This window comes from Durio zibethinus, chromosome 23 (genome assembly GCF_047325235.1).
Source record: "Durio zibethinus cultivar Kanyao isolate XHJ-2024 chromosome 23, ASM4732523v1, whole genome shotgun sequence".
Classification (NCBI taxonomy): Eukaryota; Viridiplantae; Streptophyta; class Magnoliopsida; order Malvales; family Malvaceae; genus Durio; species Durio zibethinus.
The window spans coordinates 4,390,561-4,411,278 of record NC_143184.1 but is presented as its reverse complement, the minus strand read 5'-3'; the positions used below and the strand labels follow the sequence as shown (position 1 = coordinate 4,411,278).

Genomic DNA, 20,718 nt, shown 5'->3' with positions numbered 1-20,718 from the left:
AAAAGGAGAAAATCTGCACTATTTCTAGAATAAAATAGCATTTTAATTTGAATGGCATGCTATTATTCTGCTAAAGTAAAAGAAAAAAAAAAGGGGAGAAAAAATAAACATGGTGAAAAAGAAAAACTGAAACTAGGCTATAAATTATGAAACCGAAACTAGGCTATTAATTATGAATGTGAACCAAGACTAGCTAGCCCAAAAATAAACCCACAGAAAATCTCGTTGTGGGCCGTGTTGCCATTTTAGCGTATAAGTAACACGAAGGTTGCGTGCACCGAACGCTGGCAAACAAGGTGAATATAGATTTGGATGGGTTTTATTATAACCTTCTAAGCAGCAGATTTCGACCGTGTTGCCTTGTTCTGACGAAGTTCCGGTACTTGGATACTGTCACAGCTGGTTCTGTTAGAGTAGCTACCCAAACTCAAACACCAGCCAGGTTGCATGATTCAATTTTTTATTTATCACAATTTCTGAGCAAGAGCTCTGAAACAAGAATGGGATTCAGGTTCCAATTTCTAAATCCCATGTGCCGATCCTACCTCTCAAGACGGTCTTCACCCAAAAATCTCTGCCCCGATCCCATTGTGATCCAGTCTCTCAATCCCCATTTCCAAGTTTACCATCGCCCGGTCTTCTCTGATAACCCCAATTACAACATCCCAAGACGGTGGCATTTGGGTCATTCTCATGATCACCACCATAACGTAACAAAGGAAGGAGAAAAAATATTCCAGTTGGGTCTGGGAGCGGATATCGGTTTAGCTACTGCTAAAGCTTTGACTGGGTATTTATCCGGAAGCACCGCTATCATTGCTGACGCCGCCCATTCAATTTCTGACGTGGTAAAAACATAGTCCTGTAAGACTTTATTAGTTAAAACTTGGAAGTCAAGCAATTAATTTTCCTCCATTTTTGTTTGTAGGTTCTTAGTGGGGTTGCTTTATGGACGTTTAAAGCTGCAAAGGCTCCCAAAGACGAAGAACACCCATATGGTTACTTATGATTGTACCTACACTCTACTCCATTGTCTTAATTTTGCTCATATTATTGAATGTTAATTATGCTTTTAAGAGTTTTTTTAATAATAATTTATTTGGTTTCCTAAATTTCCTTGTTTTATGGTTAGGACATGGTAAGTTTGAGACCATTGGGGCCTTGGGAATTTCCTGTATGCTTTTGGCAACTGCTGGTGGTATTGCTTGGCATGCTTTAGAAATCCTAATTGTATGACCACTTTTGTCTTTCTTCCTATTTCTTCTGATTTAAAGAGAATAAGAGTAAAATAAATTTCAATATAAAAAAATGTCCTAAAAATCGAGATATACATGACTGAGAAAAATGGTTATATTTGAATGAAACTGGTTTGGACCTTACAATAAGTCAACCTTCTTTGTGTACAGGGGTTGTTGTCCACTGCTCCTGAAGTAGTTAATAATCATTCATTGGCTCACGGGCAGAGCCATCATCATGGAATTGATATGCATCACCCTATACTAGCGTTGAATGTGACCATTGTAGCAATATGTGTTAAAGAAGGGTATTGAGCTTCCTTTTTGCCTGTTCTACTCTCATTTCTTTCTCGATAATATCTCTGCTTTTTTTCTTTGTTTCATGTGTGATTGCTTCTCCAAATATTAATATCTATATGTTGACATGTAGGCTTTACTGGATAACAAAAAGAGCTGCGGAAAGGCAAGGCAGTGGACTGATGAAAGCAAATGCATGGCATCACCGTGCAGATGCAATTTCATCTGTAGTTGCACTTATTGGGGTTGGTAAGACTTCTCTTTGGTGGTTTTCTATTTTATCCTGTGTGATATTGGGTAATGCCTAGCTGAGTTAGTTATGAGCTGGTAAGCAATGCAAAATGGATATCATTGCTTTTGGTTTGAGGATTGCTAATTAATGTTAGTGGCTTTAGCATCTGGCTTGTTCTTTGCCCTTACATTGTTAGCTTAGAATTTGTCTAATTGGCTCTCTTCTAAATGAATTCGCACATTCAAGTTATGCTAACTATGAATATATTTTTTTTCTTGATTAAAACATTTTCTAATTTCTTCATCATGCCATTGTATCTATAAATTACTGAAATTTTAATGGCATCCTTTATGCCCCTTTTTCTTTGAAAATCTCTCTCTCACTCTCATTCTATCTTGTTGGGGGTGGTTGGTAGTTGTACTTCATGCAAGTGAAATTAAAACTTCACTGTGCTTGATTGTTTGAAGTCTGAATTATAAATTACATACTAAACTGGTTTCCACCTTCCTTCCCTGTCCCTACCCTGTACAATGTTTAAATCTTTTCTGCGGATTTCCTTAAATTGAATTTTATTTAAGTGAACAATCAATGACCTCATGCCTTGTCCAATGATCCAGGAGGCACTATTCTTGGAGTAAAGTTTTTAGATCCTCTTGCTGGACTGGTTGTCTCAGGAATGATTCTAAAAGCTGGACTGGAAACTGGATATCAGAGGTGCATTGCTTGTTGTCATTTATATACGCTCCCTTTCTCTTATTGTATGCTTTATCTTGGTGTCATTTTAGATTTGTAATTTTTCAAAGTGATTGTAGCTGTTCGGCAATTCAAAAGGTCAAAATTCAAATTGCATCAATCAGTATGGAAATAGTCAAACATACCTGATGTTTAAGGTCTAAAATTTCAATGTTATCAATCAGTATGAAAATAGGCAAACATAATGTTATGCTTTAGGTTTAAAATTTTTGCATTTATTCTTTTTCTTGCTCAATGCCAGTATTTGGGTTGCAGGTTCAAGTTATCATGCTCATGTCTTCTTGATTGGTGGATTTGTAGGTCACGTGTTTTATTGGTGTTTCTTCAAGGCTTAATTTAGTAATGATCTTGTATTTTTGTATTACAAGAGTCTGATGATGTTAATAAAGTTGTGACAATTGGTTGGCTCATAAGATCATGTTTGTAGCCCTATGACAAGTTTTGTTTCGTTGGAAGTTTGTCAGTAATATCTACCAAATATTTAAGAATAGTTTGTTGTTTGATATGACCCGGCTGTAGCCTATAGATAGGTTGTTGCTTATATATAAAAAAAAAAAATCCATAGTTGACATGTTTTTTTTGGCCAACTTTGAAGTGTTCTTGAACTTGTCGATGCTGCAATCCCTGCGGAACAGTTGGAGCCCATAAATCAAACAATTCTGCTAGTTGAAGGTGTCAAGGTAACTACTAAAATTTGTTTGCTTCTTTGTTTATGAAGACCAGATAAAGCACTAAACCTAAAATAAGTTTCTCAATAATAGAGATCATCGATCTTGATGCATGCACCTGGTATTTGATATTGTGATCTGTTGGCTTGTTACTACTGGTGAAATATACAATTAAGTTATGCCTTTTCCTTTCTTGGCAGTCTCCCTAAGTACTCTTTTAACAAATGTCTGTAGGGATGCCATCGTTTAAGAGCAAGGAGAGCTGGTTCTAATCTATACCTTGATGTACATATCGTGGTGAGTTTTTGGTACATTTTCTAGTGCCAGTGAAAATCGCAAGGAGAATATGATTAGAAAGTATAAAAAATTACCTCACTTTTGTTAAGCTTGCTGAGGATATGATGTTTAATAGAGCAGAATGAAACAATGTGATTCATATAGCTAACCGTAAATAGTCGGATAGCGTTTGTTGCTACTAGTACTTTATATTGTTGGTTTTTTTGCTTGACTGTTAAACTGCCTATTTGAGATTTCCTGATGCCCTTTGTGATTTTCCCCTTATTTTTGACATGTAGGTCAATCCCTTTTCTAGTGTTAGTGCTGCACATGGCATTGGTGAAAACATTCGTCATCAAATTCATGAGTCCCACCCTGAAGTGACTGAAGTTTTCATACACATAGGTACATTACTTGGTTACTTCATCACTGAATTGGTTGCAACAAATTTGTTAAGATGAGAGCTGTAATTTCACTATTTTGTGTTGAAAGATGACCATCTTTAAAAGAAAACTGATTGTTAAGGGAAAGAAGAAAAGAACTTTCCCTCTAGGTAATTACATCATTTGTCTTTTGTTGATAATTTCTTCTGACTTCCATGGACCATTTATTCTATTTTCAGCTTGATAATTTAACCTGTGGTATGGAGAAACAATTGATCTTGGAGCAAGTGATTTTTGGCCAGTGTAAATACTGAGCTAAGATGTACTTTAATGGCGATTAGCATTTAATTTAACTTTTTTTTTTGCCCTTTATAATATTGTGGTTTTAGGCATAGATATCTGATACCATGCTGAAGAGATTACTGGTTATTGGACTGTAAAATTGATGCAAGAACTGTCTTTGCATCACCAGTTGTCGGCGTCTTTGTTCTGATCAACTTTCTTTTTACCTTTTGGAAAGTGTAGATCCTGCATATATAGAGTTCTCCCCCGACGTAATGGACCAGAAAGAAAGTTTGAAGAGAATCGAGGAACGGAATAATAATATTTCTGCCAGGGAGGAAAATGTTGAAGCAATTGTTTCTAGCATATTTTCATCAAAGTTTCCAGAGGTACCTCTTCTCATTTTGTTGAGTGTTTTAAGTGTAGGCTCAATTATAAATAAACTATGCTGTGGATAAAGGTGTTAAGCACTGAAGTCGGAGTAGCAAGGTGAAATGTGGTTTGGTAAAAAAAGCTCCAGTTCTAAACTTTAACCATTGTTGGAAGGGAAATCATGAATTTTGTTTTCATCTTGTTATTTTTGCCTGTTATTCAAGCCAACACCACACTACTGCTTGGGGAAGAACTTGCTACTTTATTCTTAAAACATTTTTAATACATTTTTTTGTTGAATACATGAATTTTGCAGAAATTTATGGTTGAACGCATAACTCATCACATGTTACAAGGGAAGATATTACTGGAAGTTGAGTTTAGCATGCCCCCGGATATCATGATTCGGTACAAGCTCTCTTTCATTTTTCCTTTGGCGGTTTGTTCAATATATATGTGGATTAATTTTAAAAATATACCCTATGGTAAAGGCTGAAATGAAAATATCCCCTAGATTTAATACGTGATACTTAACTACTTTATGATTTGTTATATTGTTTTTTTTACCAAAATCTGTTATTTTTTCCGTTTCTTTTTAATTTTTTAATTTTTTTTCATCTAAATTCATATTGTCTCTCTAAAAATTTATTTTTTCTTCCTAAACTCAAATTAATTCTCTCTCTAAATTAAAATCATACGACGAGAGGCAAAGTGGAAGAGATCGGCTGAACATGAGGTAAAAATCAACTTTGATGGTGCTTTAAATACAGAGAGGAACGTAGGAGGAACTGTTAGGGGAGGGTCTTAGGAGCAGTGTCCATACTTGTACCAGGAATTAGGGATGCAATAATAATAGAGGGAATTGCTATCTCAAAAGCGGCTGAGTTTGCTTTTGCCATGGGATGGACAAACATTGTGCTGGAGGAAGACGCGCAAGGAATCATTGGCCAGATCACTGACCAACAAGAACATAATTTGTCTTTAATTGGAAACCAAATAATGGAGGTCCAATATGGTCTAACCAAGTTTCAGAACTGGAAGGCAATGTTTGTTCAGAGAGAAGCGAATGAGGTGATGCACAAGTTGGTTAAAATGGCAGTGAAAAATGTGGAGACTTGACAGTGGCTTAATGTTTGCCCAGTGGAACTAATAGGCATTGTAACCCAAGAGGCTGTTTATAGAATTAATGGAATGACTTGCTTTTTTTTTTAAAAAAAGGTGAATCTCATAATGGGCGATTGAATTTAAACCTCAATCTAGTTGATTTATACAACAATATTTTAAAAAATAACATTCAAATAATATTTAACATGTCTGGTTTTGTTTGATTTTAGAGAGAGAATTAGTTTGATTTGAGAGAGAATGAATGAATTTAGATGAAGAAAAAAAAGAAAATTTAAAAAAAAAACAAAAAAGTAATTGATTTGAGTAAAAAAATAATGTAATAAGTCATAAAATAGTTAAATGTCATATTTTAAATTTTAGGGGTATTCTTTTTTTGGCTTTAATCATATGGTGTATTTATAAAGTTTATCATATATATATATATATATATATATATATATATAGGGATATCAATCTTATTCGTATCTAATGAGAAATTTGACTTTTTATCTGAATGGAGATGAGAATGTGTATTATATTGTATTTACAAGGATGGGTATGAGTATGTGTATGATTTCAAATTTTTATTAGATACAAAGATGGATAATATAATACCCATCTCGTATCTGTACCTTATATATATTTTATATACATTTAGTAAATAGATTTTTTAGTAAATATAAATTATTTTATTATATTAATTAAAATTAATATATTTTTATTGAAAAATATATTAATATATGTTTATAAAAAAATACCAAAATATACAAGATAAAAAAAATTTTAAAAATAAATTTTTATTTTTATTTTTTTTAAACGTTGAAGGGTATGGTGAGTACTCATATTCATTAAATACTTGCGGAGATGAGGATGTGAATAAATTTAAAATATTCATTGAATATAAATATGATTATAGGTATAATATAAAAATATAAAAATGAGGATGCAGAATGCTCTACCTTACCTATCGACATTCCTATGTATATTGACTTGAGGATGCGAAATACTTTACTTTACCCACTGATATCCTTATATATATCGAATACCAATTTCTTTTCCTTCCTCATTACAGTGATGCTATGGAAGCGGCGAAGGAGGCAGCGAAGGAGATACTGAATGCAGCTTCAAACATTGTTCATGTCAATGTTCAGCTAAGATTGGGAAGTCCAATTCCGCAGTTCAAGTATACATAGCAAAGTTTCAATTGTTCAAAAAACCAGGACTCTCTTCCTGTGGTGTTTTCAGTACCAATCGAAATTATACACATTGTTTTCCATACATCTTTAGCAGGAAAATTAATAAGTAATATTTGATTTACTAAAAAGCGCTTATGTAACCCCTGCATAAACCTCTTATTGTAAGTAGTACGCATAAACCTCTTATTGTATCAAGTAATCCAAATGTTTTTATCTCAATAAGATGACTTACATAAAGCTTGAAAAAAGTGTCTGTTTAAACTCAATTGAGTCAACTTTCAACTGATTATTATTATATACTTTTTTTTTTAATTTAAAATCCAAGTTTTACATTTGAATTTTGTTCTCAAGTCCTTCTACCCCAACCCAAAAAAGCTGGTTTGCTATCTATTTATTTTATCTTTTTCTTTTTTTTTTTGTTAGTAAATTAAAGTTTCTCATGTTTCTCATTCATTCTATTTTTTTTTCATTTTACAAGCGTGTTCTAGTAGAATTTTATTCTCTTGTCACAAAGTCTTGTCTCATATATATATATATTTATGTATGAAATATGTACAAATCAACACCTTTGAGTAAGGAATACCTATTTGAATGATTACTCATATTGAAATTTACAAAATCTTCCTTTGAAATATCTAAGAAATTCCCCTTTTAATTTAATATTTTTTCATTGTTTTTGTTTTCATTTTTAATTGACATAAACCCAATGCAAGTAGAGATCGACATGAGTTGCAGACAACTTTACAAATGGTTCCTCCTGGTAATTCAAAGAATCAAGAGATTCTACTAGCTGAAATTATTCCTGCTAGTCTGTGTAGCGTATAAACTTGTAAGTTGTTGTTTACTGGCACTTCTACACTTAGCAGTCAGGGAGCACCAGCCTATGATATTTACTCTGGAATTTTGTTGCTTAATTTGTGAGAAGACCTCGATTTCTCTTCATGAATGATTAGTTTTCTTGCTTACATACCATGAATGTGTTTTTGGTATCTTTAAATCGAAGAATCTTCAGACAGAATGTCCTTCTGGTTGTTTTTTGGTTGTTTTTTGTTCACATAGACGCACACAGATATGCATATTTGTTGTTTTGTTTTAGTTGGAGAGCACAGGTTTGTAAATCATCAGTGTACTAGTTGCTATTTGACATGTAAGATGTACTAGTTTTTACAAATTTGGCTCCTAACTAAGTTTGGACATGCCATGTTGGTATGCTTACTATATGAATATTTTCAAGTAAACCTACTTGTCAGTCCTCAGTCACCCCAGCCCCTTTTATCACCTTCTTTTGTATGTTCCTTTATGGACGTTAAATTCTTTATAAATAATGTTAATATTGCACCGAATGAGACAAACTGACAGTGAACTTTAATTTCTTTTCTTGATATGGATTGTTGTTTTCATATTAGGTGAGTCTCCTTCTTCTTCTGCCTCTGATGTTGATAATTTAAGCCACCCAACAACAGCAGACAAGGTTGTTTTTCCAAAAGGTGTTAGCTCTCCCCAGGTTGCTGGAAATCATGTTATTTCTGCTCGAAACCGTCCTAACTTTGTGCGCTTACTCAATTTTGTAAGTGTAATTTTGCTTGTTTATAATTTTGGAAGTGTAATTCATGCATCTTGGTATGGTACGACAGTGAAAGCTTTATTGCACACCTATGCCCCCCCAACTCACCCACACCTTTTACCCCAAAGCTGTTTTTCTTTTTGGTCTAATGCCCAAAATTTTTTTCATTCTCTCAAACCTTTTCTACTCTCTGTACCTTGACCCAAAGTCTACTGATTTCTGTATGTTGAAATTGCACATATGCCCTAGTAGCTTTGTGCTTTCAAGCACAAAAAGGTTTTGTAGTCATGCCCATGAACTATGTCTGTTGTCTTTCTCTTACTGCCTACATCATGTCATTTTGTGCATTACGGCTTGTATATCTTATTTTAGTGTAGTGACCTATCATAACCAAAAGCAAATGTGATGATTTACAGGCACAGGATGTAAATTATGCTATTGAAGCTTCAAGGAAATCACGAATTGCTTTTGGAGTTGCTAATTCAAGTTTGGGAGGGGCTGAAAATGGGGAGGTTATATCTTCTGTGAAAAAAGCTCTTGATTTTAACTTCCAAGACGTAGAGGGACTGTTACGCTTGGTACGTGTGGCAATGGAAGCCATTAGCCATTAAGAAAACAAATCTGGTTGGTGAGGATGATTTTATACTAGGAGGAAATTTCATTTTGATGGTATATCTTTGGGTATGAAGTCCTAGAGGACAAAAAGAAAAGGGGAAGGGCAGTTCTTCCTTCTGCGAAAAACTGGCAAGTGCCTGCTTTCCAAAACTCACTGTACATGTGTGACAAGATAAATCTGGGATTTTCAGTATATTCTTTCACAAGCTGCAACTGCATTCTGACTTGGGACAAGCCCTGTTAATTTCCTTCTCAAGTTGGTATTGAAGACTTGTGATTCATAAGGTTTATTTGTGAAAGTTTTCTAAGTTGTATAAATAGGTGATTATGCTCAAAAAGAATTGTGGTTGAAGAAATAATTTTGTATAAAGATAGAGAAGCCAACAATAGTAGATTGAGGTGGATTGATAGAAATTCCAATAGTAGAGTTTGCCATTATTTTGGCATCAGTGTTCCCTGGAGGGAGTTCTAGTTCACCTGACTAATTAATTTGTTAATGCTATTTTACTTGGAGACCTCATTAGGAAATACAGTGATATACAGCAGCATGTGCTTGCTCTTTTGCCATAGGGACTGCTGTTTTCTCATTTCAAGCACCATGAAGCAAATCACTGTAGTTGGCTTTCTCAGGTTTGCTACTCGTCCTTAAAAATAAAATTTGCTACATTGAGTTAATTTTCTTTCCTTTTTCCTTGTCCTCATCCTTTTCCTTTTCCTTTTTGATTTCTGTTTTCTGTATTCTTTCATTTTTACCATCATTATTTGTTTTTGTGCAGGTCAGCTGCTGTAGTACCTGTCATGGTATATACTTATGATTAATCAAGATGAGTTGAAAGAATACAGGCCAAAAATATTTGGTGCAAAATCACCGTGGTAGAGATCCAAACAAGGTTGTAGAAATTCCTTTTTTTCTTCCCTTAAAAGGTTGGTGTAATCTTTGTTGTTTATTTGATTGCTTCATGTTCTGCTCTAGTGCTTTGGCATACAGTTGCTTCTAACCGTTCTTATTTTTATGGCAGTAAATATTTATGTATCATAAACATATCTTTGAGTGGTTCTCAATTTGGAATGTGGCAAGTGCTATTGTCTTCAAGTTGGCCATCTTGTTGCTGATAGGGAAAATCTCTTTCAGGAGCCATTATTCTTCATTTATTGAATGGCTATTCTCTTCTAAATTTCTTGCTACAAATTGTTGGACTTAGGAGGGGCAAACAGTTTTAATAACTCTCATTAGTGGACTAATATGTCCTCGCAAGTAACCGCTACAGGAGTCTATAAAATATGCTGATAATTGGCCTTTCTTCAAGGAGGCCTGATGATGCTGGCTGCAAGTGAGGTACCTCAATGGAGTTTGAGCTGTAGCTTAACTCCAACCACCATGGGCATAGTGGTAAACAAAGCCAGTAATCTAAATTCATGTCCATATATTATTGGGAACCTTAACCTTTTACCGTGTGACACCATCTGGCTGACTCATTTGTATACATTAGGAGAGTAACTTATGAAGCAAATTTTGAAAAATATGAGATCATTCAATGATTGAATAGGTGACTCGCCAGTGAACAAATTAACATTGCATTAATGAGTGTTGACACATCTGTTTGTTGAATTTAGCAGTTGATGTTGTGCTGCACTCTCTGGATCTATTTGTTAGCCTGTTAAGACACTTTGATGAGTACTAATTACCCAACATCATTTGATTTCAGGTTGAATAATTTGGGCAGCTGCACGAACAGCGACGCTGTCTAAGGATCGATGGCGAAATTGCTCCTTGTCCGCCCTCCTTTCAACCCCTAAATATCTCTGTTGCTAATCTATAGGTAACATTTATAGGACAATTTTGACCCTTTCTTTTAAATCATTACTGCTCTTCTTCTCCGAATGTACATAGGCATAGGCATAACAATGACATTTATTATTCAAAGTCTCTTCAGCAATAAAATTGGAGCCGCGTTTGGTTATGTATCTCGGTAACTTTGACCTTCCACATTTGATGGATTTTTATTGTGTTTATCAATCACTTTCAAGTCATATTTATGAAAAAGTAGAGTTATAATATTCCACTTATGATTTCTAGAAATATATATATTATTTAGTTACATTAATTTTATTTTTTAAAATTATTCTTTCTTTTTCTTACTTTTATTCATTAAAAGCAATTATAAAATCATATCTTTATTTAATAAATAATTAATAAAAAATAAACATTTAATTTTCAAAACATACCAAACAAATTTTATATCATAAATATCTTCAGTTTTTTTATCTAATAGTTAAAGAAGGTTTAGGTCCTAAAACGAAAATTTGAATCTCATTATTCTAATGGAAAAAAAATTTATATAATAAATTATTTAAATTTCTCAAAATTGAAAATGCATACTTGATTCAAAGATTGTGCAGTCGTTGCCATAGATTTGTCGTAGACAAACCCTTTTAACCCACAGGGAGAATTCTTTTTTTATGTTGAAAAAATTAAAGGTAGAAAGTCAAATGGTAATGGATTGGATCAAAATAAGTTTTTGTTCGAAAATTTGATCTAATTTTATATATGAAATATTTAAATTCAATTTGATTGAATTTTAAAATATTATTTTATATTTGACCCAACTCGAATATGTATAAAATCGTAATTGATTTGATTTGAAATTAATAAAATATTATTTTTAAACATAAATATAAAATTAAAAAATATTTATATATATTATATTAGGTCAAAATGTATTTATTTAAAACTCAACTTGACTTGTTTAAAAAAAAAAAAAATTAATCCAACCTAAAACCTGATTAAAAAAAATCTTATTTTATAAGGTCGAGTCAAAACCCGATGAATTCGAATTAGACCTACTATGCTAAACTACAAATTATGTTAGACTTGAACCTAATACCACTTACATCAAGAAGAATGATCCTATCATTTGAACCTACTATTTACCTACTATTAATGAAGGATAAAATATTAATTTGAGATGTGAAAAAAATTCAAATGTAAATAATAAAAATGATAACAAATTGGGTTGAATCAAATTTTTGTTTATGTCGAATTTAATTCAATTTTATATACTAATTTTATATACTAAATACTCGAATATAATTGAATTTGATTTTAAAATATTATTCTCATACAAAATATTATTCTCATACCCGATTAAATTCGTGTACCTATAAAATCGTAATTAACTCGATTTAAAATTAATAAAATGTTACTTTTTAATATAAAATATTATTTTTAAATATAAATATAAAATTTAAAAAATATATAAATATATAAATATAAAATTAAATAAATAACAAAAAATATTTATATAATATTACTTTTTAATATAAAAAATTATTTTTAAATACAAATATAAAATTTAAATATATATATATAAATATACAATTACATAAATAATATATATATTCATATTTAGATAATTTGCTTAAAACTCAACCTACCCTGAGTTTGACTTTAAAAATAAAAATTCAACCCAATCTAGAATCCAACTAAAAAATCCATTATTTTATAAAATCAAATTAGATCGATACCTATCAAATAAAGTCTAAGTTGAATCCCTATAAAATCAAGTTGAAAATCCGATCAAAATCCAATAAATTCGAATTAAATTATCAATCCTAATCCTAATAAATACGTTGCTCAATCCCTCAAATCAAATCAAAATATATCATACCCAATAACAAAAAAGAACAACAAAACCACTTACGTCGAAAAAAACCCGATCCTATCAATTGAGCCTACTACCGATAAAGGATAAACAAATATTTCTTACATGTTTACAAATACTTCCGTAATTTTAAGTTTGGTTTTAAATTTTATTAGTAGTACAATGTCTGGATCTAGCATTGTCCATTGCTACCAGATTTTTATGGAAAAGAAACTATTTTTTCTCAAAAAGTGAACTACTAATGGTAATATTAATACCAATAATAAAATTTAAATAGACAATTAAAACTTTCTTGAGCTTTACATGATACTACCAAAAAAAATGCAGGATTTCAGTGGAGGATAAATCATCTCTGACTGCACCACTACCCATGTACCATTTGCAAAGACCAATTTTAGGCCAAATACCTATACATGTTTGGATACTCCTTGTGTCTCTCCAGATAGTCTCGTGTGATTAGATCTTCCATCCGCTTTTTGATGGCTGTAATATCTGGCTGCAAATTCCAAGCACATCATAAGAAGCTTGTGGCAATTTGACCCCCAAAAATAATAATAATAATAATAAGACTTGGTTGTCGGTCATTTTGGTGCTAAGAAACTCCAATCACTACCCTTTGTTTCATCTCTTTTGCTTTCACATTAAAGGACCAATCACCTATTTACTTCCTTCTATTTCCATGCATGTGTTTGATCACATTCACCTTCGAACATCAATATTCTTATCCAATGTGATAACCCCATTCACCCCATTTCATCCCTTTTCGTTTGAATAAAAATCCATCACCTATTGTGACTCGGATACAAGCATCATGTAAAGTGCAAACGAATATGAGATCCCAACCATTTTTTACCTTTCTACCCAAATCTCATAGTAGACCTTGTCTTCTAACTTTTTATTTTTTAAATGATTATTCTCATAACTGACGTTTCTCTCATAAACTACACATGAAGGGTTGGCATATATAAATACCTTGAACATGCGACTCAACTGCTCAACACACTCTAAAACTAATTGTTGGTGGCCCAAAACTTTCCTGCTCTTCATTATGCGCACAATTGCGGCATCAATAGCATAACGCCGATCTTTATCAACATCTTCAACAACTTTCTTCCTTTCAACCACAGGAGGGAGAGGAATCTACATAGCATAATTTACATGTTTATTTCCAAAGCTAAAAACTTATCATCCCAATAGATACTGCAAGCAACAATAATATAAAAGAGAGAGTTGCAAAAAATGTCCCAGACCTTAATCCTCCTCAACTTGTCAGTAAACTTAGAGTTGAACTCAAAGTAGTCACTCTGGGAAATCGTTTTAGTGTTTGGCTCTTTACTTAGAATCTTATACTTGGCACATGACAGCGAATGTAGTAGTCTGACCAAGTCATCATGGGTCAAGTTCAACTGAGCCATGATCTCTGAATAGCTCAGCCGATCAGAAGCATTAAAAAGCAGAAGGACAGCAGCCTGTTCACATAGGCAACTGAAAATTAGATTTCACAAAGTTCGAAGCTGAACACCAGAACCGTCAGATAAGAATCCAACCCAAATCACAAATTTTTAATTTAAAAAGTGCGCGGTCATTTTACCTGATAAGTTGAAACAATCAATTCTATAGTTTTTTGCTCGAACTTGCCATTAATGTGGCAAGTTCCCAGTGAGTATATCCATGTAAGCTTTCTGTGTTTTGTTTTTGTTTCATAAAATCCTTTGAAAACTTCCACACATTTGACCTGAAACAATGATATTCCCAAGTATAAATAAAATTTCTGAACACAAGCTGGAGTAAGAAATTTAATACTGTCATCATGCAATAACATGCTCAAAGTCATTATTACCATCTCAGCAGGGAGATTGAGATCAAATGATTTATAACTTGGCCAGAATCCTGTGGTAAGAACAGTAACTGTCAAGTCAATCCCTGGATGTGCAGCAGAGTTATTCCTAAGATAGTCCTCAAAGCTGGCCTGGTTTTCCCTTGCCAGTGTCAGATCTGTGACCTGTTAGGAAGGTAGAAGACAAGTTTCATCACAATTAAAACCATAATCAATGCCAAACAAATAAACTAGGCAAAACCCAGGCAGACTACCATGCCCTCCATCTTAGAGGTGAACTGTCCACCACATTGTTGCTTTAGCTTAGTCAGAATACTCCTTTCATGATCATCATTAGCACTGCGGTCAAAAAGCAGTCGCCGAGCAAGCTTCTTCCTGTCAATGATTGCACACCATAAAGTTAGGATCAAAATGTATCATATATACTCATGCCATTACAATTTTTTTAACAAGTATATAAGAAACTAATTGACAAAAAAAAAAAAATAGCCTCACCTGTAGAATTCAGCAAAGAGGTCTTTATCACTAATATAGGCCAGCAGCTTAACTACCTGCAGAAACCAAACAGATAACTCAGAATCAATTTCAGATTACCATAAAATTAGCACCAAACGGTTGATAAAGCTACCTTCTCGAGCGTTTCTTCAATGGCTTCATCACTTAATTTCTCACTTCCACCCTTCTTGAGAATATTATCACAGAAAGTAGCCAAAAGCTCTGCACTTGAGCTTCCAGTAACAGTTTTGTTGCAAAATACCTCAAAAGCCTCTTTCAAGGCCTATTGAACATTTCAACAAGGCATGTGTTAGATGAAACGATTGAGCATGATCCATGTTACAAATTTAGGTATTCCAACACAAACCTTGTGGAACAGAGTATGGTTTTGAAAACAGTCGGTCACATATGCCATATACTTATCATGCAACTCTATTATTTTCCTGATAAGGACCTGATGACAACAACACTACCAATTTTCAACATTTATGTTGATTGCAAGAGAATCCATTGCTGTAAAAGCTGGGATATTTACCTGTTCCTGCACACCAGGAGCATTTGAGGCCTGTGGAAATACGGTTGACTATCAGCACTTAGAACCAGACAGGTGAATATTCAAACTATAAATTATATAGATTACTATCTATTTATCCCCCAACAATAGGAAAATCTTAGTCTGTGGTAGTTGGATTTAACTCTTTCCCTGTTTTTCCTAAAGAGTAATAACAAGGAAAAGTTTGCAGTTGGCATGTGAAACTTAACTGTTAAGAGAACTTTACAACTACAATAATAAATGAAGATAAATAAACACCATGCCAGATATAGGTTTAAATATCATTCTTCCACCTATTCTGTTAGTTTAAAAGAAAAAGATTTCATCCCATCACAAGCACACAATTACTATCTAGCAAAAATCTTCATGAATATCTTCAGGACATAAGGAAATCAATAAATGTATCCAGCAATTATACCCGCTATCTAAATGGCCTGTTGAACCAATACTTGCTATCAGAGGAGGACAATAACAAAATTAACCTGGTTACTTGCAGCATCTTCTGCCTGTTGAACCAAGGCTTTACCTTCAGCAGTAACATGCTGCAAAAAGAAAATGCTAAGAGAGAGTCAGTAAAATCATAAAGTACTATGAAAAAGATGGCCATTTAGCATGCAGAATATTGTAAAGAGAAAATTCAGACCTGCTTGAACATATTAGCAACAGGATCAAGGCCTCGAGGTATTTTACAGTAAAGCCTGTACATCCTAGAAAGATCCTCCACCTACAGAGTGTAAACAAAGTCAAATAACTATCTCATTTATACATTTACCAAAACAAACAGCCAGAAGAGTAAGCATTGCTAGCAAAGAAACAAGGTTGAACAATATACCTTGTCATCTCTAAGCAAGGCCCTGCATCCAGAATACTCCTTTTCAAGTAGCCGATTTGCATATGCGACCAACAACTCATGTTGCACTTTCTAGACAAACAACAAAAGGCTATAAATAAAGTGGTCTAGGAATTATAGAGCTGTCTTCATAGAAACTGTATGTTAATTCTTATTCCACGTAATTAGATACATCAAAAACTTGAAATCTCAATTTCTAGGTAGCTTGAAGAAAATAGATAAAACAACCAGATCTTCCCACCTAAAGATAATTCACACAATTTCTATTGTAATAGCTTACTGACAACTTTGACGCATCAAACAATATTCATTTAAGTCAACTCTTACAGCAGACAATTAAACAGATTTTCTCTAAGGAGAAGAAAAAGTGCACCATCAAGCCAAACTTAGGCAACAGAAAAATCTCTTCATTATCCTATAAACTTCCAACCATTCAACTGACCTCTGACAATTTCTTCTCACTGCTTGAATGCAGGTAATGAGACACTCTGTCCCTTTCCTTCTTTAAGCACTCTTCAGACTGCAATTATCATTAAAATAAAATCTTTTAGAACCATCCATGTTAATCAGGGTGAAAAACTTCTAACCTATAAAAAAAACCTAAACAGTTAAGCACTTGCCTTCAACATGTAATCCGGACAAGAATCTACCGCAATCCAGCTTGATGCCTTTCGTGAATAGTACGCACCAGTATCCTCAAGCATGTCTACTTCAAAATCATCTTCGTAACGATCCATTTGTCCCATGCCAATCTCAACAAAAATATCTAACACATTCTTCAGTAATGCTCGGTCTATTTGCTCTCCTTCACGTTCTTTATCAATCTGATACGAAGAAACCATTACTCAGGTTTTTATTCAAAATGCAACCAAAAATACAATAAACCATGATGCAATGATGTAAACTTACAAGGGCAATTACAGCATCTCTGACTTTGGCATGCACTTCCTGATATACCTGAAATTAATAAAACGGATAGAAAACAATGAGTTAAAAGTATATTTGAAATAATGGGCAGCATACATTACAGCATATTTGTATTGGATATAGGTGTCATTAGAAGAACTAATAACGAACCAGATAACGGAAGCAGGTCAACCCAACTTCATTAAGTGCAGGAAGTGATCTCCGGGCAATGAAGTAGCGATCAAGGTAATGGAAGAATCGTGATAGCCACCTGACCATTACTTTATGGTTTGCCCATCTTTTAACAAGCTCCCTCAGCATGAATTCATCATGCTTCTCTCTTAAAGATGGCAATACCTGATTTTCAGAAAGGAGGAAATTTGAGACCAACAGATATTTACCACACAATGTAGATGATGGATAAATAACTTTCATAGGGTTTCTATTGAGCAGAAAACTATTAAAAGAAAGATTTAAAAAAGTATCCAACAATAAAACCAGACTTAAAAATAAATTAACAAACGAAACTAGGAACTGAAATCTTTAAACAACAATATAATCCATAGAACATCAAACAAATGCAACCAAAGTTCTAGGAATATAGAAGCTTAAAATATGCATCGTAAAGATGCTGGTCTAATCCCTTTGTCATACCATAAAGAAAAACATATGAGGATTTCAATAAGATTTTACAAAGAGAGGACCAATTACATTAACATCCTCGAAATTTTAGTAGTAAAACAATACCTACAAAATAAACTGAATTTTATATAAAACACTAAACTATCTATACTCAGATCAGTGGTCAGCAACCGATGGCTGCCATAACACCAAATTCCTCACCGTGGAAGTAATATATTCTTCAAATGCCTCTCGATACTTGTCATAAAGCTGTTGAGAATAATCATGTGGCGGCTTTTGAGTACACATGTTGTAGACAGTACTGTAGTAATTCCAAATAAGGAAAGACAATTAGCATAAAAAATTCCAGTTAAATTTTTTGGCCACCAACAAAGAAAAAATACCAGATAATTACAAATAATAACTAAACGGCTTAAAAAAGCCAACAAAACTGAAAATAAGTAATTGTGGATACGTGTAAAGCATCATATATTCTTCTGAGCTAAATGGAGGCTCAGATAGTCCTTCCAAAATCCTCTTCAGGTTTCTGATCCCCTTCTGCATATAATCCCATCCTTGATCCAATTCAATAGTCTTGCGCTCCATTTTCAAAAGAGCCCAAATTTCGTCGAATCAAGATCTATAAAAGCATATAACAAAAAAAATCAAAACCTCGAAAATCAAACAATCAAACCACAAAAAATAACAAAAAACGTGCATGAAAATTGGGCAAAAAAAATTCAACCACAAATAAATTCCATATAGATAAATTAAATAGTGATATAACAGGAGATGCAGATCAAACAATGACTAAAAAACGGGCCATAAAATCAGAAGGAGAAAAAAAAGGCCAACAACCAGGAACAAAGCATATTTATAAACAATGTCACATCAGACGTCATGGAAATCCATGAATGAAACGTACTCATAGTCAATCACGCAAAAGATTAAAAAAATAAAAAAGAAAAACCTAGAAACAATTACGATTTCAAAAGAAATAAAAAAAAAAAAAAGAACCGCGACTTGAGATTACCTATTGCAAAGAAGCCAGTAACGATCAATCGAACTGTGAAATATAAGCAAGAATCAATCATCAATATTTTTTTTTTTAAGAGAAACAAAACCCTAGCGAAAAAAATGAAATAATCGGAAAAAAAAAGAACGAGAGATACAGTCGAAATTGAGAGTGCTTCAGAAAACGAAACCCTACCCCTATTGTTAAAGAAGAGTAAAGGGCAGTGAAATATAAAAGAACTGAGAAAGAAAGAATCAGTGGACTTTCTAGCTTGTGTTTTGGTTTTAAAAATAGGGAAATTAAATTTTACCGAGAAGGATTATGATTTGCTAGACGAAATACCGAGTTGCAGTTCCTTTTTTACTCTGTTTACCGCATATTTTCTCTTCTTTTTATTTCGGGCCAGACTATTTCTTTTTGTGTTTTAGTATATACTGCTAAGGTTTTTTTTTTTTTTTAATACTTCATACTAATTTGTAAGTTATTATTCCTTTTAATTCGTTAATTCTCACAATTTTATTTAGCAAAATAAATCTTACAAGTTGAATGAAGAGAAAATAAATACTGTATTTCAAATTGAACTTTAATACACAAATTATATAAAATTGATGACTCCTCTTTGAAATCATAAAATTTGTCTACCAATCCTAGAAGAGAAGTAGGGATATTTCCAAGTCCTTCTCATTCTTTTTAAGTAGTTAGCTATGGTTAGTAGAGATAAGCTTGACATTTAGAAAGTAATTGTCTTTTTTCGTAATCTTTTGTTTTATTTTCTTTAAGAAAATAAATAATCTAATGTATACTATTTTTATCGTAAGTTGTTGATATGGCAATACGTTGCTTTTTTTTTTAACATTGAATTTTTTTTAATTATTTATAACATTTAAGATTTTAATTAATTATCAATAAATATATTTCATATTATTTAAAATTTGAGTTTATATTCATATCTACTATATTTAAATATTCATTTATAAATCTAAGATATTAATGAATATAATTAAATATAGATGAATATACTTTGTTTGTCATGAATTTAAATATTCATGAATGATATTTATAAGGGTGCTTCTAAATGCATCTTTATTTTTTCTCTTTACATATACTTTTTTAAAATTATTTTTAAGTAAAATTACTTAATTATCTTTTATAATCTCAATTTTAAAAATTTTAAATATGTATGGTCGGTAAATTTTATAACTTATTAAATATATTTATCCGGTAAACAATATAATTTATTGAATTTTCATATCTAATAAGTTATACTTAGAATTTAAGGAAAAAATAATTTGAAAAAAAAAAATCTCCTATCCTAAAAATTTTTTACACCATTACAAAGAAAAAAAATATATTTGTTTTAAATAATTCTATATTTGTTTACAATTTGATAGACAAAAATTATGCATATAAATTTTTAATTTTTTCATTTAAACTATTTGAAACAAAAACTTTAAAAACTTCGTAATATGTAAATCCGAAACTTTTAAAAACTCTTGAATTTATTAATACAGAAGCTTAAAAGCGAAAAAGGATTTGAGAAAAAGTAATTAACTAATCTCATTTGGAAATAATTTTGAAAAAAAAAATGAACAGAAAAAATAGGTGCAAATAGAAATTTATTATTCATAAATTCAATTAATTGTACATAAATGTATTTTTGTGTTTCATATCATTTAAAATTTTAAAATTAAATTCATATTTATTATTAATTAATTATTAACCAAATTAAAATTGAATAAATCTAATTATTTATGAATTTAATCATTCATAAATTTATTATATTCATAAATTTAATTAATTAT

The 20,718-nt window shown here is 32.2% G+C and overlaps 3 protein-coding genes across 13 annotated transcripts; 2 read left to right on the top strand and 1 right to left on the bottom strand.

The window, feature by feature from the left end:
- The first annotated feature begins 334 nt into the window (after positions 1-334).
- LOC111314160 (metal tolerance protein C1-like) lies at positions 335-6,878 on the top strand. Of its 3 annotated transcripts, XM_022915249.2 has the most exons (12): positions 335-848; positions 929-998; positions 1,133-1,230; positions 1,407-1,543; positions 1,666-1,781; positions 2,382-2,478; positions 3,113-3,197; positions 3,420-3,482; positions 3,761-3,866; positions 4,370-4,515; positions 4,815-4,906; positions 6,675-6,878. In XM_022915249.2, the coding sequence occupies exons 1-12, from the start codon at positions 501-503 to the stop codon at positions 6,793-6,795; spliced, it is 1,479 nt and encodes a 492-aa protein (XP_022770984.2). In that variant the 5' UTR covers positions 335-500; the 3' UTR covers positions 6,796-6,878. The 3 variants fall into 3 exon arrangements, with proteins under 3 accessions (XP_022770984.2, XP_022770985.2, XP_089608466.1); XM_022915250.2 differs by lacking the exon at positions 3,420-3,482; XM_089752340.1 differs by lacking the exon at positions 4,815-4,906.
- A 297-nt stretch (positions 6,879-7,175) lies between these two features.
- On the top strand, positions 7,176-10,942 carry LOC111314161 (cysteine-tryptophan domain-containing zinc finger protein 3-like). Of its 4 annotated transcripts, none has more exons than XM_022915255.2 (6): positions 7,176-7,558; positions 8,205-8,365; positions 8,779-8,940; positions 9,502-9,607; positions 9,754-9,867; positions 10,684-10,942. In XM_022915255.2, exons 1-4 carry the CDS (start codon positions 7,546-7,548, stop codon positions 9,511-9,513), a joined length of 348 nt encoding a protein of 115 aa, XP_022770990.2. In that variant the 5' UTR covers positions 7,176-7,545; the 3' UTR covers positions 9,514-9,607; positions 9,754-9,867; positions 10,684-10,942. The 4 variants fall into 4 exon arrangements, with proteins under 4 accessions (XP_022770990.2, XP_022770989.2, XP_022770987.2 ...); XM_022915254.2 differs by having other exon boundaries at positions 9,754-9,901; XM_022915252.2 differs by having other exon boundaries at positions 8,779-9,106; positions 9,754-9,901.
- Positions 10,943-12,674: 1,732 nt separating this feature from the next.
- Positions 12,675-19,382, bottom strand: LOC111314158 (cullin-1-like). 6 transcript variants are annotated; one of them, XM_022915241.2, is made up of 21 exons: positions 19,227-19,382; positions 18,935-18,967; positions 18,377-18,541; positions 18,124-18,223; positions 17,452-17,637; positions 17,284-17,331; positions 16,995-17,198; positions 16,817-16,894; positions 16,357-16,446; positions 16,168-16,248; positions 16,007-16,066; positions 15,507-15,536; positions 15,339-15,425; positions 15,105-15,254; positions 14,972-15,027; positions 14,731-14,851; positions 14,480-14,641; positions 14,231-14,374; positions 13,890-14,108; positions 13,612-13,779; positions 12,675-13,135 (listed from the first exon to the last, which is right to left on the bottom strand). In XM_022915241.2, exons 3-21 carry the CDS (start codon positions 18,505-18,507, stop codon positions 13,034-13,036), a joined length of 2,217 nt encoding a protein of 738 aa, XP_022770976.2. In that variant the 5' UTR covers positions 18,508-18,541; positions 18,935-18,967; positions 19,227-19,382; the 3' UTR covers positions 12,675-13,033. The 6 variants fall into 6 exon arrangements, with proteins under 6 accessions (XP_022770976.2, XP_089609240.1, XP_022770975.2 ...); XM_089753114.1 differs by lacking the exon at positions 19,227-19,382 and adding an exon at positions 19,074-19,172; XM_022915240.2 differs by lacking the exon at positions 19,227-19,382 and adding an exon at positions 19,112-19,172.
- Between the last annotated feature and the right edge of the window lie 1,336 nt (positions 19,383-20,718).

What these genes read in the sequence shown, in the direction of transcription:
- LOC111314160 (XM_022915249.2), top strand. Translation starts at nt 501, where the DNA reads ATGGGATTCAGGTTCCAATTTCTAAATCCCATGTGCCGATCCTACCTC. An exon ending in ATGCTTTAGAAATCCTAATT is followed by an intron (nt 1,231 to 1,406) that starts GTATGACCACTT and finishes CTTTGTGTACAG; the next exon opens with GGGTTGTTGTCCACTGCTCC. An exon ending in TGCTAGTTGAAGGTGTCAAG is followed by an intron (nt 3,198 to 3,419) that starts GTAACTACTAAA and finishes AAATGTCTGTAG; the next exon opens with GGATGCCATCGTTTAAGAGC.
- LOC111314161 (XM_022915252.2), top strand. An exon ending in TTGTGCGCTTACTCAATTTT is followed by an intron (nt 8,366 to 8,778) that starts GTAAGTGTAATT and finishes GATGATTTACAG; the next exon opens with GCACAGGATGTAAATTATGC.
- LOC111314158 (XM_022915241.2), bottom strand. Translation starts at nt 18,507, where the DNA reads ATGGAGCGCAAGACTATTGAATTGGATCAAGGATGGGATTATATGCAG. An exon ending in CCTTGCTTAGAGATGACAAG is followed by an intron (nt 16,249 to 16,356) that starts GTATATTGTTCA and finishes TACACTCTGTAG; the next exon opens with GTGGAGGATCTTTCTAGGAT. An exon ending in ACCATACTCTGTTCCACAAG is followed by an intron (nt 15,255 to 15,338) that starts GTTTGTGTTGGA and finishes AATGTTCAATAG; the next exon opens with GCCTTGAAAGAGGCTTTTGA.